This window comes from Plasmodium gonderi, assembly GCF_002157705.1.
Source record: "Plasmodium gonderi DNA, contig: Chr13, whole genome shotgun sequence".
Classification (NCBI taxonomy): domain Eukaryota; phylum Apicomplexa; class Aconoidasida; order Haemosporida; family Plasmodiidae; genus Plasmodium; species Plasmodium gonderi.
In genome coordinates this window covers 2,511,680-2,526,173 of record NW_021628938.1, presented here as the reverse complement: position 1 = coordinate 2,526,173, position 14,494 = coordinate 2,511,680, and the positions used below count along the sequence as shown (strand labels likewise).

The 14,494-nt window shown below is 22.9% G+C and overlaps 2 protein-coding genes across 2 annotated transcripts; one reads left to right on the top strand and one right to left on the bottom strand.

Annotated features, from left to right (window-relative positions):
- Positions 1–803: 803 nt before the first annotated feature.
- On the bottom strand, positions 804–1,612 carry PGO_134770 (hypothetical protein; the record flags this gene model as incomplete). Its single annotated transcript, XM_028689993.1, has 2 exons — positions 804–1,409; positions 1,532–1,612. The coding sequence occupies 2 exons, from the start codon at positions 1,610–1,612 to the stop codon at positions 804–806; spliced, it is 687 nt and encodes a 228-aa protein (XP_028545794.1).
- Positions 1,613–9,752: 8,140 nt separating this feature from the next.
- On the top strand, positions 9,753–11,880 carry PGO_134760 (variable surface protein; the record flags this gene model as incomplete). Its single annotated transcript, XM_028689992.1, has 3 exons — positions 9,753–9,803; positions 9,882–11,433; positions 11,657–11,880. 3 exons carry the CDS (start codon positions 9,753–9,755, stop codon positions 11,878–11,880), a joined length of 1,827 nt encoding a protein of 608 aa, XP_028545793.1.
- Between the last annotated feature and the right edge of the window lie 2,614 nt (positions 11,881–14,494).

The following is a 14,494-nucleotide window of genomic DNA, read 5'->3' as shown; positions in this document are numbered from 1 at the left end:
TGTGTATAGATGTATTAACAATGTGAAAAAAACCACTTCAATTTTCAAAATAAATGAACAAATTTGTCAAATATTTGATCATGATAAAAATGTTCTGATTAAAAAAAAAAATATAAGGAACAATAAGCAGTTTATTTTAACATATTATTGTACAAATAAAATACTTAAAGTTTAATTAGTGCCGATGGAGCGGCAATTTAAATAAAACGATTTGAAAAAATGACATGAATAAAAATAATGAAAAATATGAACAAAATTTTCTGGACATAAGGCATCTAAACACATTATAAACATATGCTTCAATAAAGCATAACAAAAAAAATAACAGTAAAAATATATTGTATAAAAATGGTTCAAATAATTTTTTTATATAATTATTAGAAACATTTGCACTATAAGCTATAGTTCATATTACATATAATACATAGAATTATTAGCTACATAAGAAAATATTACGTAAAATAAAATTTAAGCACATAATAATATATTAACAATTATTAAAGAGGAAAAACAAACACATTTGTTTACGTTATAATTATATATAGAATTAAAATATTACTAATCATTTATATAAATATATAGAGTGAAGAACATAGAAATGTAATAGATATGTAATTACAATGAAACAAAAATGTATTGAAACATTTGTAATATTAGTTGCAGAATATACACTAAACCAAACAAAAATGACACAAAATTCAAAGATTTTAAAAAAACTAAAAAAAAAAGAGCAGCCATATACATAACAATAGCACACGATTTACATGATTAAGCTTTTTTCCAAAGCAGTGATATTATTATTATTAATTTTTTTGCTTTCCCTTATTTAATCTAAGACACTTTGAAACATTAGCCCATGTAGGCGTAACTAATGATACTAATATAATAAGTAATATAACAAATGTTGCAGCAGATATTCCAATGATCTTATGTATACCGAAGTCATTTGTAATATTAGGTTTGAACACAAAAAAATACCATATTGGAATTGATGATACAACAGACAAAATAATAAGACACAAAAATATACATAAACTGTACGTTGTATGTGCGCTTCTTTTAGAGGTATTACTAAATGTTTTGCCATTTTTATTAAATTTATCTAATTTTCCTTGGTGATTTAATGATTTTTTATCAAAGCGCGTATCACTTCCTTTTGCAGATTTGTATACTGGAGTTTTGGATTTTAAATCTTTGTTATTAATTTTCTTTTTTTTTGGAGATTTTGACGTAACATCATCATTATTCCCTGTTGTTTTATTTTTTGGACTAGATTCTAAGTTACATTTTAATTTTTCTTTTTTGTACTCGCTTCCCTTTTTTTTTTTACTTGCCAATAAGCGTTCTTTTTTTATGCATAAAACATTGTTGTCATACTGTTTATTACACAAATATTTGCCCAGATGAGACTAAATAAAGTGTATAGTATTGTTTTATAAAACAAATAAATTCATGTTAAGGATATATTAATTTTAAATATAATTAATACTATAAAAAATATGCAATGTATTGATACATGTTATCGTAATACCTCATTAGAATAGCTATATATGCACGTTAGGAGGATAAGAGTAAATATTTTAATGTGAATTGTTTTCTTTTTATTCTTCATTCTATAAATAATTTATATCATCCTAAAAATAAAATAAAAACTTAAATTACAATGTAATAAAATAATGAATAATTTAACAATTGTTAAAGTGTTTAATTAAACATTTGTAATTCTGCTTTAATATTTACTCAAATAAGAACCTTGATATCCTGTCACAAAAACATAAATAATACTTATAATCGCTATTTTTAATAATAAACAAAGTGAAGTATTTGTATAAAAAAGTTAAATAATTTTTTAATAAATAATACATATGAATTTATAATGAAAAAATTATATAAGATTATACAAAAGTATATTCTTGTTAATATGCAAAAAATAAGGAGTAAATTTATTCTTTTAGAATAGTGAAAATTATAGTATATTCAGAATAGGAAATTTCGTAAATGTGTAATTCCACATATTATGCGCAAAATTGAAAGGTTCATTCAATTTTATGATTATCATAATTAATATTACATTTTAGATATAATGCACTTATTAATATGATTAAAAATAACTTTTGCAGCATTAATAATTAATATATTGAAAAAAAGAGTATTCTAAAAAATATTCTGAGTAATATAGTTTAATTTATATATTTATTTTTATTAAATATAATGTATCCTAAAAATAAAATTCTACAATTATTACGAAATTTCCTAAATGTATTTATTTATAGTGAGAAAATCTTTTAAAAATATATTATATAAATAAAGCTATTTATTAATAATTTTCATCTATCCCTTAACGCATTAATTAATTCGAAATATTTTTATATGATTTCATGCAGTTTTTGTTAATATAATTTATTATTGTTTTAAACATGGTAGTAAAAAAAGTCGCAGATACATTTTATTGTCTACACTATTCTTTTTAGAAATAACGTTATATAGTGTTCATGTGAAGATTATAATTTTTTTCTAATTCATTGTGAATATTCTCATTATTTATATATGTTTAATTAGTTATAATATGTCTTTATCCTTTTTATTTAATTATAAAATCCAGTAGACGTTATAACTACACTTGCCATGGTTATATTTAGCTCACTTGTGTATACATGCGTTTGCATATTTTTAATGAATTCGCTAATTTATTTGATAAACCAGATTCAAAGTTTCATGATATCGAATGCAAAATTATTTATGGTTTTAAAAAATATTTGAAAAATGAAACATGCTTATTGACGCATGCAAACCATTGGATACGTTTCAAAATTTATGAAATAATCATATTTTTTATGAAAAAAATTAGAAAATGTGAAATAATTTTATTGATAAAATAAGTCAATAATTATATTTCAGTTATTTAATTTTATATTCAATGGTTTCATCTATATGATTTTTATTTCCTCACAAAATTAAAGCACCTAAATCTAAGCAATCAATATTTTAAAATGATGACTGTCTTTTCTTATGAAAAAATATTAAATCCATAATTTATAACAATTGCTGCTTATATGATAAAAAAAATTTCCCATATATATATAAAACCGTTATGAACAAATAACTTGTTACGCAATATATTCCCCTGGATTAACTCTAACCCAAAAAAGCCAAAATTTAGCTATTTTTTTTAGTCTTCTTCTTCTTCATTAATATATACCATTTTTATTTCTTAATATAATCTACACAACTGAAAATAATTGTTTACTTGTTTCTATATAGGTTATCATAATATATATTATTATTAAATTTGGTTATTCAACAGTATTATATAAATTATGAAATATATGAAAATGATGCCTATCATAAATAAGTACATACAAAATTAAAACTAGTTTCCTTTAATTATATAGCTAAAAGTTCTATGAACATAATACAGTACTCTAAAATTCATAGTTATATTAAGTTAAAAAATAAAATTGTAATTAGTTAAGTACACATTTTTATAGATAAATCCTTTAGAATATGTTATAGCAGTATCATTCTATCTTAAATAATTTAACAAATATATGTTAAATAAAAAATGAACTGGTCCCTTTATTAAATAAAGGTCAATAATTTCTAAATATCAAGCTGTGTTTTATTATGCTTTATATTAAAAGCTAAACATATATGATTAAATATACAAACATATGAACACATAGATGATCCCCACACCTTCATATATGGTTACGTGTATGTGCCTTTTATGCATGTGTATCTAATTGAATAGTAATGTTTTCTAGTGATAGAGGCAACACCCTAATTTTCATTCAGTATTGTAGGAAATATGAATGGTCATCTGTATGATTTTCACAATCAGTTTCTTCTTAATATATATTGACATAATAAATCATAAAAGTCATGATAGCATCAATCATTGCATATAAATATTTATAAATGTCTTTTCAGTGAAGATAATTCAACCAAATGAAGTTACATGCAAGACAAAGAATAATTAGTGATAAAAGAAATGCAGTTTTCACATTTCTGGTATAATCTTCTGAAAATTGAGAAATAAATAAATATATTTTTATGTTACATATGATTAAATTAATAAAAAAATAAAGAAAAGTAAAATAAAAGTTAACAAAAATAATTTTAACAATGGTTAAAAGTATTTCAGAAATTTAATAAATAAAAAATAAACTGTAATTTAAAAAGCATCTTACACTACTATGATAACCATAAATAGTCATTTATAATCATATAACATATTCTATTAAAGCACACTTTTTATAGTGCGCTTCTGTTGTCATTTTAATTAACTATTCACCCTAATGATTACTACTATGCATTTCTATAGGTATTTTTACGTAATTTTTTGCAGCTATTCAATTTTATATGATGTTTAATATTTTTGATTAAAATATTGCATCTATACAACGTGTTATATTAACCAACATTAAAAGTATTGATTGCCTAATATAATTCTATAGAACTGAGTAAACAAATAATAAAACTATTATTTATTTTCTATATATATATATATATATACATATACTTTTCTTCACTTTCATTCACGGTCTTCCCTGATGAATCATTTGTTATAACTATAATTTCAGGTTATTTATAAATTAAGACAAAGTTGTTTTTTTCAATTATATTTATTTTCACGGTTTTTAATAGTTTAACATAAAAATATAATATCTGTCCCTATAACTAGTTAGCATTTTCTTTTAATAATACTTATTTTCACGTTTTACAGCTGCATTTGAGTAATTTTCCTCTTTTCCATAAATCAATAAAAATAATTACTCATGTAGATGTACAGTAATTTATATCTCATGTTTTCATTCAAACGTTCTTTTAGTAAATGAATAAATATAAAAATGTTGTCATACAGATTGATAATATAGGTGTAATCTCGGTTAGCAACATATAAATAAGGATTCTATGTCATACTCAGGTATGTCATATATAACGTTATAATTTTTATTTGTATTAAATTTATATTTCTTTAATTCCATTAAACGCAAATGTAATTTATACAGAATTTTCTAATATCCAATTATATAGGGACAAATTATGTGTAATATATTCAATTCGGTATTATAAAATATTTAAAAAAATAAACTGTAAATACTATTTTAATGTATTTATAAACCAAACATCAATTTTTATTTATGCTAAAATACGAGAAAATGAAAAGTGCTGTTCCCATTATTAAAGAACCTATAAAAAAACATCGAAAAATATCTAATATTAATACATTATTTGCCGTTTTTATACTATTATTATTACCATCCATTTCATCTCTTAATGCATTTGGTAGGGATATATATGTATTTGAGGTTGTTTCTTTAACTCGTCGTTGCTTAGCTCTTTGCCAAAAGGAGTTCACTTCACACTCATGCCTCTTTTAGCTATGCTTACTTGACCATTAAATATTTTTACATGTTGTATCTCTTCTTTTAATTTATTTAATAGTAATTTCGGGTTGTATTCATGTTCGCGATTAATATAAGCTTCACATTACTCTTTTTCCAATTTTCCCTCATATCAAAAGACACTTCCTTTCAGTTGGTGTAAAGTGATAATGTAAGTAACACATTCCATATATTTTTTATATTTGTCTTCTCTTGAATTATTGCAGCTAATTTGACTATAATTTTCAAAATAATTATTCAAGCCTTTTTCTTCTTGCTTCTGTCCAATGAAACAAGATAAGCAGTAATTCCAGAATTTATCATTCCCATATTCTGAATTAGTATTTGGTATTAAATCCCAAATTTATTAACAAGTTCCACATTGTCTAATGCTTCCTTTATACAGTAATTTTTCCATTAGTTGTAAAAAAATTAATACTGAAAGTAATAACAGTTGTTTTTACAGTTATTTCATTACTTACTATACAAATCTCTTAAAATGTTTGCTATCTGTTTACAGAAAGTTTTAACCTTATGCTCATATCCCCCGAATTCTTTACATTACCCTTTATACCACTTAAATTATCTTCATCATTCATTTCATGGTATCTTTTATATGAAGATAAATTTAGCAATTTCCTTTCCTTTTACTTATGTAGAATAGTGAAATGGTAATATATGGGCATATTCATCCTTTATAATAAACATAACATATTCCTATAAAAAAAAAAAATATTATTCAAATATTGTAATATTTAAATTATAAAAAATAAATATAACGAATTATTATTTTCTAAAAGATGCATCTTGTTATATGTTTACTAAATCAAACAATGATATTCGGAATTCTTCATTTACAAGTACAATGCAATAACGGATAATCTCTCTATATATTATTCATAAATATATATTAATTCTAAGACCCAAGGAATTTATTTAATGTAATAACAGTTTTCTAATTAACAACAAACTTTTCAATGGCATGATAATTACTATAAAGGATCAATATTTTTAGTTATTAAAAAATATATAAGGGAGAATATATTTTTTGCAAAGTGTGAAAATAGCATAGAACATTATGACTATATAAATAGCATGCATTAAATCACATTATTCCTACTTTCTCATAGTGCATACTATTATTTATTCACATAATTAATGATCATGTTTCTTCAGATATATACTATTCATCAACCCTATTGTGGTAATAGCATGTGTACATTCATTAAATAAATGATATCTTTTTTGTATCTTAAAAAAGGTTGGTAGTTCTTGTTATTGCTGTATTACCCTATTTCTTGAGTTATTATAGTTAATTATATATTTACACATTTTTAAAAATAGACGTATAAAAACTTATAATATGAATTAAGCAAATGTGATACAAACTAATAAAAATAATATGCCCCTACTTAATTTCATATACTGCATGAAAAGCATAATGTGTCACAAAATCTTTTAAATTGTAATATTGTATTATGCAATACAAAGACAATTCACAATAAAGCATGAACAATTTGTGATTAATATTTGTTACATCAAAAAAAATATCCTTTCTCGTATTTATTTTTTTAAAATGTAGTGTATAAGATTTTAAGGATTAATACTTTTTTAAACAAATAAAATAAATGTATGTGAAAAATCATTTGAAAAAAAAAAAAAAAAAAGTACATTTAGTTCTTTTAAAAAATATTGAGGAATGATAACAAGCAAGCTTTGTTATTTCACAAATAATATATAATTGTTAAACAATTATGAAGAAAAATCTCACATTTATCCGAATCAAAATGACACTCTTAATTTAAAGCATTTATACAGACACATCATGCAACTTGACTTTTCCAATTATTTTTCTTTTTTTTTTCAATCTTGAAAGCTTGAAATATATTTTATTTAAAAAAATAATAAATTCTCATAAATCATTTATTAATGTACCGTTAAAATTGAAAATGAACAATTATTGTGTTTATTAAGTATGAAAACATGATAATGATAGATTGTTTTAAATATCCTAGTTTGATGAATGTACATTTTAGCATGCATCTCCAAACAAAATTTCTTAATAAAATACGGTGCTAATGAATACATGAGTGATATGTTATGTTGTTTCCATTGCACAAGTATGTATAAATAATGTGAAGGGTTATTTCATTTGAGTTCTTTCCATAAACAATGTTAGGTATATTTATGCTGTGCATATAAAGACAAAAAAACTTCTGGATTATGTAAGTACATTACATTGTTGAAATATTCCTTAACATGTGTGTTATTGTGTATTCATCTATTTTTTGATAGCAATTTTAACGCAACATTATTTTATTTTTTTATAATCCTCTATTAAAACATTTTTTGTAACAATAACTAATATAACACTGAAATGATAAATAAGAATTCATCATAATTATTGCAAATATGAATTTCAAAACGTGTAAAAAAAAGTAGCTTTTTCAATATAACACATTAAGTTGATTTCACATCATCAATTTTTATAAAGAAAAGAATATTTTTTCAAAAAAAGATGAAATTATATTACAATAACTTATATTTTTTGCAAAATTACAGTAGAATTTGTAAATCTCTTTTTGGTATTGTGAATTATAAGGAAAAAATTTTAGGTAAGTCTATTAAAATTTTAATTGTATTGCAAAGATATGGGAAAATCATTTTATTTCAATTTTCAGAAAAATTAATGAACGTTCTTATGATTAAAATTATTTATTTAAAATAATTATGTATTACATTGAAAATAATCATTTTGTCCATTTTAAGTTAAAAGGACTGGGAACACATTAAAAAATTATCTGTGAAAAGATCATAACATATTAAACTAAACAGATATATATTTTTAATAATTTTAACATAAAAAATATAAAAACAGATATTTATTATATTATTTAATTCATTTTTTTGTGTTCAGGGGATACAGAAGATTTCTTAAATTTAACAAAAACATATAATAAATAGAAAAGTAGTGTATTTATAGCTCCAAATGTACAATGAATATATTTGATAATAAAGTTAGTGAATTATGAGGAACATAGTATACTCAAAAGAAGTTAAATTAGCACTAAATATTTCAGTTGTGGTTGCTATTCCTCAACACTCTTAAAATATTCTACGCAAAGTAATAGCATTCTTTTGAAAGTGTTATTATAAATAAAAATATCATAAAATACAAAATATAGAAACAAAGCGTAAACTTAATAATCTTATTAATAACGCAAACAACAAAAGAGTAAAAAAAATTATTTTCTTAATATAACGTCTAACACTACAAATATAAAAAACTGGGCACATACTTTTAAAGCATTCTACAACTAGAAAATTTATTGTGCTATATAAATATTTCAAATTTTTTTAGTCCTATTGTGTTATTATTTACTTCCAATTAATAAAAAGACAATGGTATGATGTTAAATTTAAAGGGGTACTATAGAGAAACTTACAAATGAGAATATTAAAAAATCATGCTTTCATAGTTAAAAACAAAATTACATATTTGATAAATTTTACACATATATTTGCATGTATATTGTGTTTATATATTTTATATATACTCTAAATACATCTTCTATTACTTAAATATGTATGTACAATAAAAGTATAAGTAGTCAATTTTCGAAATATACCGATTTTAATTTGATTTAGTTATTACGTATGCATTTTAAATATAAGTCATTTTTACAATAATAAAATAACCTAATCCACAAATGATGCATTATTTATTCTATTATTATATGCAACATTATGAAGTCCAGTACACGCCAGCATAATAATTATAAAATAGATGCATAAGTATCCACTATTTTATTTAACAGAAAAAAATATATGCACACTTTTTCACCAGTAACTATGCTTATAAGAATACAATGATACCATAATCGAGAAGTGCAGTTGTAGTGACATATATAGATAACATTAATTACATAAGATGTCTTGTTATTAAATTAAAACAATAATATACACATATACATGTATATGACAATATCCAAAATATGCCTTCTCTCATTTGGTTGTGTCACTAAAATGAAACATATCCGGATCCATTATTTCACGTGCCTACAAATATTTTATACAAGCATCTAATATTTGTGTATCTTTTACCATCACTTAATTTCTAAACCTATTATCGTATATAGACACTTATATTTATTTAATAAATAAGAATTCTACAAATTCCATAAACTTATATTTTCAAATACAATTGATTTAATGCTATCTTTAAAAGATAATTTCATTTACAAATATGGTTATTCCAAAAGTTAACATTTTTGCTTTTTATACACCATAATTATGTGGCAATACTTCTTAATTTATAATATTCATAAGCGTTACTATTTGTACTTACCTATATGTAATGATATAATGTCATCATATAAAAGTAGTAAGTTTCATTCTACGAATATGATTAATTGTGTATATAATGTACTCTTTAAAATTATTTATTTGAACTAAGAAAAGAGAAATATTATTGTAATAAAAATTAAAGAATAGAGAATGGATCATATAACTGTTAATTTCGTGACTAATAACCAATCTAATGAAAATGAGTGCATGGAAAAAATATCTGAATATTCGAATGAATTTGAAAGAAAAATTCCTAAGTTTGATAAAAATACATGTACAGATCTGTGCGATGAATGTTATGAATTAAATAAATTTATAAAGAAAATAAAAGTTAGTTTAAAGGATTGCAGAGAAACTTTATTTTATGATATATATGGAAGTGATATAAAGGATGTCAGAGCAAAATGTGCAAATTCACAAAAATATAGTGCGGATGCAGAAGATTATGGTGAAAATTTTAATAAATTAGAATTGGAAAAAAATGCTTGTCATCAAAGATGTAAAACAGAAGTACAAGAGACAGAAGAACCTATATCAGTTTCAACATCTGTCTCCCAGTCGTCTAAAGCCATAATATCAGAAGCAGAACATTTTCCACGAATGAATGAAGAACAGTTATGTCAGGTAGTATCAGGTAAACTAACCATAGATCCTAAAGTTCAAGAGGATCTCCATGTTTCAGATGATTCTGTTGAAAATTCAGATAATCCACATAAATCACCACATAATGATCTGGTTACCAAATCTGTGAGTTCAGAACCATCGACAGAGCAGTCATCTTTCTCAGTTGATACATTAAGTAGTGAACTTAATTCCAAAGTAGATGCCTTATCTGAAAAATCTAACAATGAAAATGAATCTGCTTCAATTATTATTCCACAAAAAAATAACTTAGAAACAAATAATAATCAAGGAGAACAACAAGATAAGGAAGCTACTAATAGTAATTCCTATAATATTCTATCTATTGGTCATGAAGGTGTTGTAAGTGAAAACACTTATCATTTGTGTCTTTCTGAAGAAACATCTCTTTCAATAACCCCGTGCAGAACAAGAACTAATAAGGTCGAAGCTGTTCATGCAGACAATGGTAGCATATCTGATGCTGGAGTAGATGCTAAAGCTGCAAACCTCGGTGATGAATCCACTGATGTATTTTCTGGTAACACAAATCCTATCAGTGTAAAATCTATAGACTTAAATCATGGCGCTGAACATTCTAGAAGAAAGGCTTCATGTGACAAGGATACTTGTGACGACTATAATGGGAATGATCTTACTGGTAGTAAAACTGACGAGGGAAAATATACTACTCGTGAAACTAATGATAGTAAAATGTTTTATGGAGATGAATTAAGTAATGAGAAGCGTGTCCCTGTAATTCATACTTCTTCATATCCTGTTAATCAGAGGTCTTCTGGTTTTACGGATAATATGTCATATATTTCTTCCACTGATAGTTTTGGAACTTCTACTTTTAATAATAATTCAGTTATTGATTCAGGCACTGTAACACATCATAATAAAAATAAATTTTTTATGGGGTCATCCTTTGCAGAAATACAGGAAAATGGTAATATTGATAAGGAACATCATGATCAAAAATATATTGACACTTCATTTGAACAAGGAGAAGAGAACGTAATAAGCCTATCCCATAAAACTAATAATATGGAACATTCAAATCAAAAACATATAGGTACTGAACAATAGATTCAGGTAATTATTTCGCGCCTTAACTCGGAAATACAAACACAGAGTTAGACAACTTCTAAAGGTCGTAATAATTCATATGTATATCTTCAAAAAAACTCCTTTCATGTGTGGTTATATTAACCTATCAAAGGCATATATATGAACAATTAAATTTATATTACGCACGTAAACAAATACCCCTTCTATAATATGTAATGGAACTTCAGGAACACCTAATAATGGTTATTCTTCTGAAATAAGGGCAGAAGAAGGAAAAATGAATTCTAGCGTAACTAAAGCCACAGATAATGCAGGAAACACAGGATATGGCATTGTGCAACGGGAACCTAAAGATGATGATCAAAAAATACCATATAAAAAATACATCATAATGTCTTTACTACCAGTAGCAATTTTTCTATTATTGGGACTTCTTATAAAAGTAAACTAAAATTTATTCTTATTAAAAGTAGTTTATGCATTTTCGTATTATGTATTACAATTAAATGCTATTTTTATAAAATTTTTATTCTTTTCAGTTCACACATCTAAGGTTTATTTTTACTAAAAAGAAAAGGAGAAAAAGAAAAAAAAGGAAACAGATGAATGAAAAATTACAGAGGGTACTATTAGGACCACCGACTGCAAGAGAAAAGCGTATCCAATTTGCATATAGCTATTTTGAATATTAGACCTAATGACCAATAAAAATTTTAAAAAATAGATAAAATCTGTTTATATTAAAGGCTAAATAAAATATGTACTAATAATTCTATATTAGTCATATATAAATAATTATGATTTTTCGTAAAATTATTGTGATCATTCTAACCTTCCATTTTTGAAATTTATAATTATAAAACATAAATATCGTAATATGTATTACATAATTGTAATCATAATACTGCATTTGTATTAGTATATTTTATTAAATTATTCTATATATTACTTATTTGATGAAGTATTTTTACAATATTATACTATAAAAAAATATTTTGATTAGTAAATACATATATATTTTAATTCAATTTAATATAAACTAATCCGCTTAATATGTATAAAATTTTCTTTTTTATCTAAATATGAGACATAACAACTTTTTTTGTATATAATTTAAAACGAGTATTTCTTTTCTGAAACTTAATATATAACAAAATTATTGTTATTATGTGGTAAATATTTGTCTTTTTTCTACAATAAGTTATTTAATATAAATTTAGTACTCTAAAAAAAATAGAAGACCATGTTACATCAAAGTATGATATGATTTCGAATGAAAAATTATGTTGTAATAAAAAAATATAAGTGTAATGAACATTAAAACATTAAACATTAAATATGCTTGTAATATCTTTTAAGATACTAATAAACCAGTATGAATAATATATATATGTAATGCAGCAAAATACGTTATGAACATAAGATTTTTGGATGAAACAACTTTTTAATAAGATTTTAAAATAATGAAAACATAAAAATCTATTTTAGCAAAGTCGAAACATAATTATAAAAATTTCGATGAAATTGATATAATAAATATAAGCATGCGTAATTAGCATAAGATTTATTTACCTATATAAGTATCTAATAGGATTTATATAAAAATAACTATTAATAAAAAAAACAGGAAAATCCGTAGGGGAATCTAGAGAATTATATTGCACTTATGAACATTTGTTAATTTTAAGATAAATTTTATTTGTTATGAATATTTAATAATCTCATTTTAATTATATAATTGCTATATTTCAAGAATTCCTAAAGTTTATCAAAATCTAATTTATACAATGGTAAATTAAATTGATAAAAACATCGAGGCAAAGGTAAAACATAATCTTTTTTATGCAATTATTTACTCTTGTTCTACGAAATATATAATTCATTATTATATCATGCAACTGGGTGTTGTTGGATAACTGTTAATGAGTAATTGTTCATGTAATCTTTCAGATTTTTCAATTCACCACATAAAAATGAAATTTATTTGCTTTATAATGTTTCATACTTTTATAATGAAAAATGAAACAAAAGAAGTGCTCTTATGCCATAGATTCTACATATTTTTTTCTGTATTATGGGGAAAATAAGAAAATTACATTTTAGGTATCATTCTCTCGTGAATTCATAACAGAAAAAGCAAATTAAAAACTATAATATTTAATTCGATAATTAAAACTTATTCTTCATTTACCGAATGCTCAAAATAATATTAATAACTTTATAATTAATTTGTGATGATTTTATCTATGCTATATGCATTATAGAGAAAACATACAAGAGTGTATTAAAAGGGAACTAAGGGAGATTTAAATAATAAAGGATCAAAATATAATGTTCCCAATGTATTTTCACAAGCCCAAACACAATAATATTTTTAACAGTACTGAACGTACAATTGTAGAAATTTTTATATTGAAACATTCTTTATTCTTAGGTTTTTAAATAAAGTAATTTTATGTATATAAAGTTAATAATTATTATAAATATATTTTTAAAATAGTATTATAATGAAAACATATGTATGTAATTATATATTCTATTTTTTAATTTTATATATTCAGTATTTCGTCTATGGATATGGAACACATAAAGCAAAATTAAAAACAATTAAAAAATCCCAAGGGGATATATTAAGCATATATTAAACTGTGATTCGGCATATGATAATGTAATTAAAATAAGGGAAAATATTGATTAAAGAAACAATGATCTTAAGGTTATATTTTTCAATTTAGAAAAAATATACTAAATAATTAAAAAATATATATTTATTATAACAAACTATTATTAGAATATATAAAAAGTATATTTTTTAAATTATTAAATATATATTGATACATCCTGATTAAGAATTTATATAAATAAAGAAATATCATATACAAAATTGTAATAATAGAATATAAATTATTATTTTGTATCAAGACTTATTCTAAAACATAAATAATTATATATAATTTAAAAAGAGTGTTTACAATAATAATAAAAATAATATATATAAAAAAAGGATAATGTTTAATTTATAAAATAAATATTTAATTATGGATGCAAACTCATTATGTAAATGC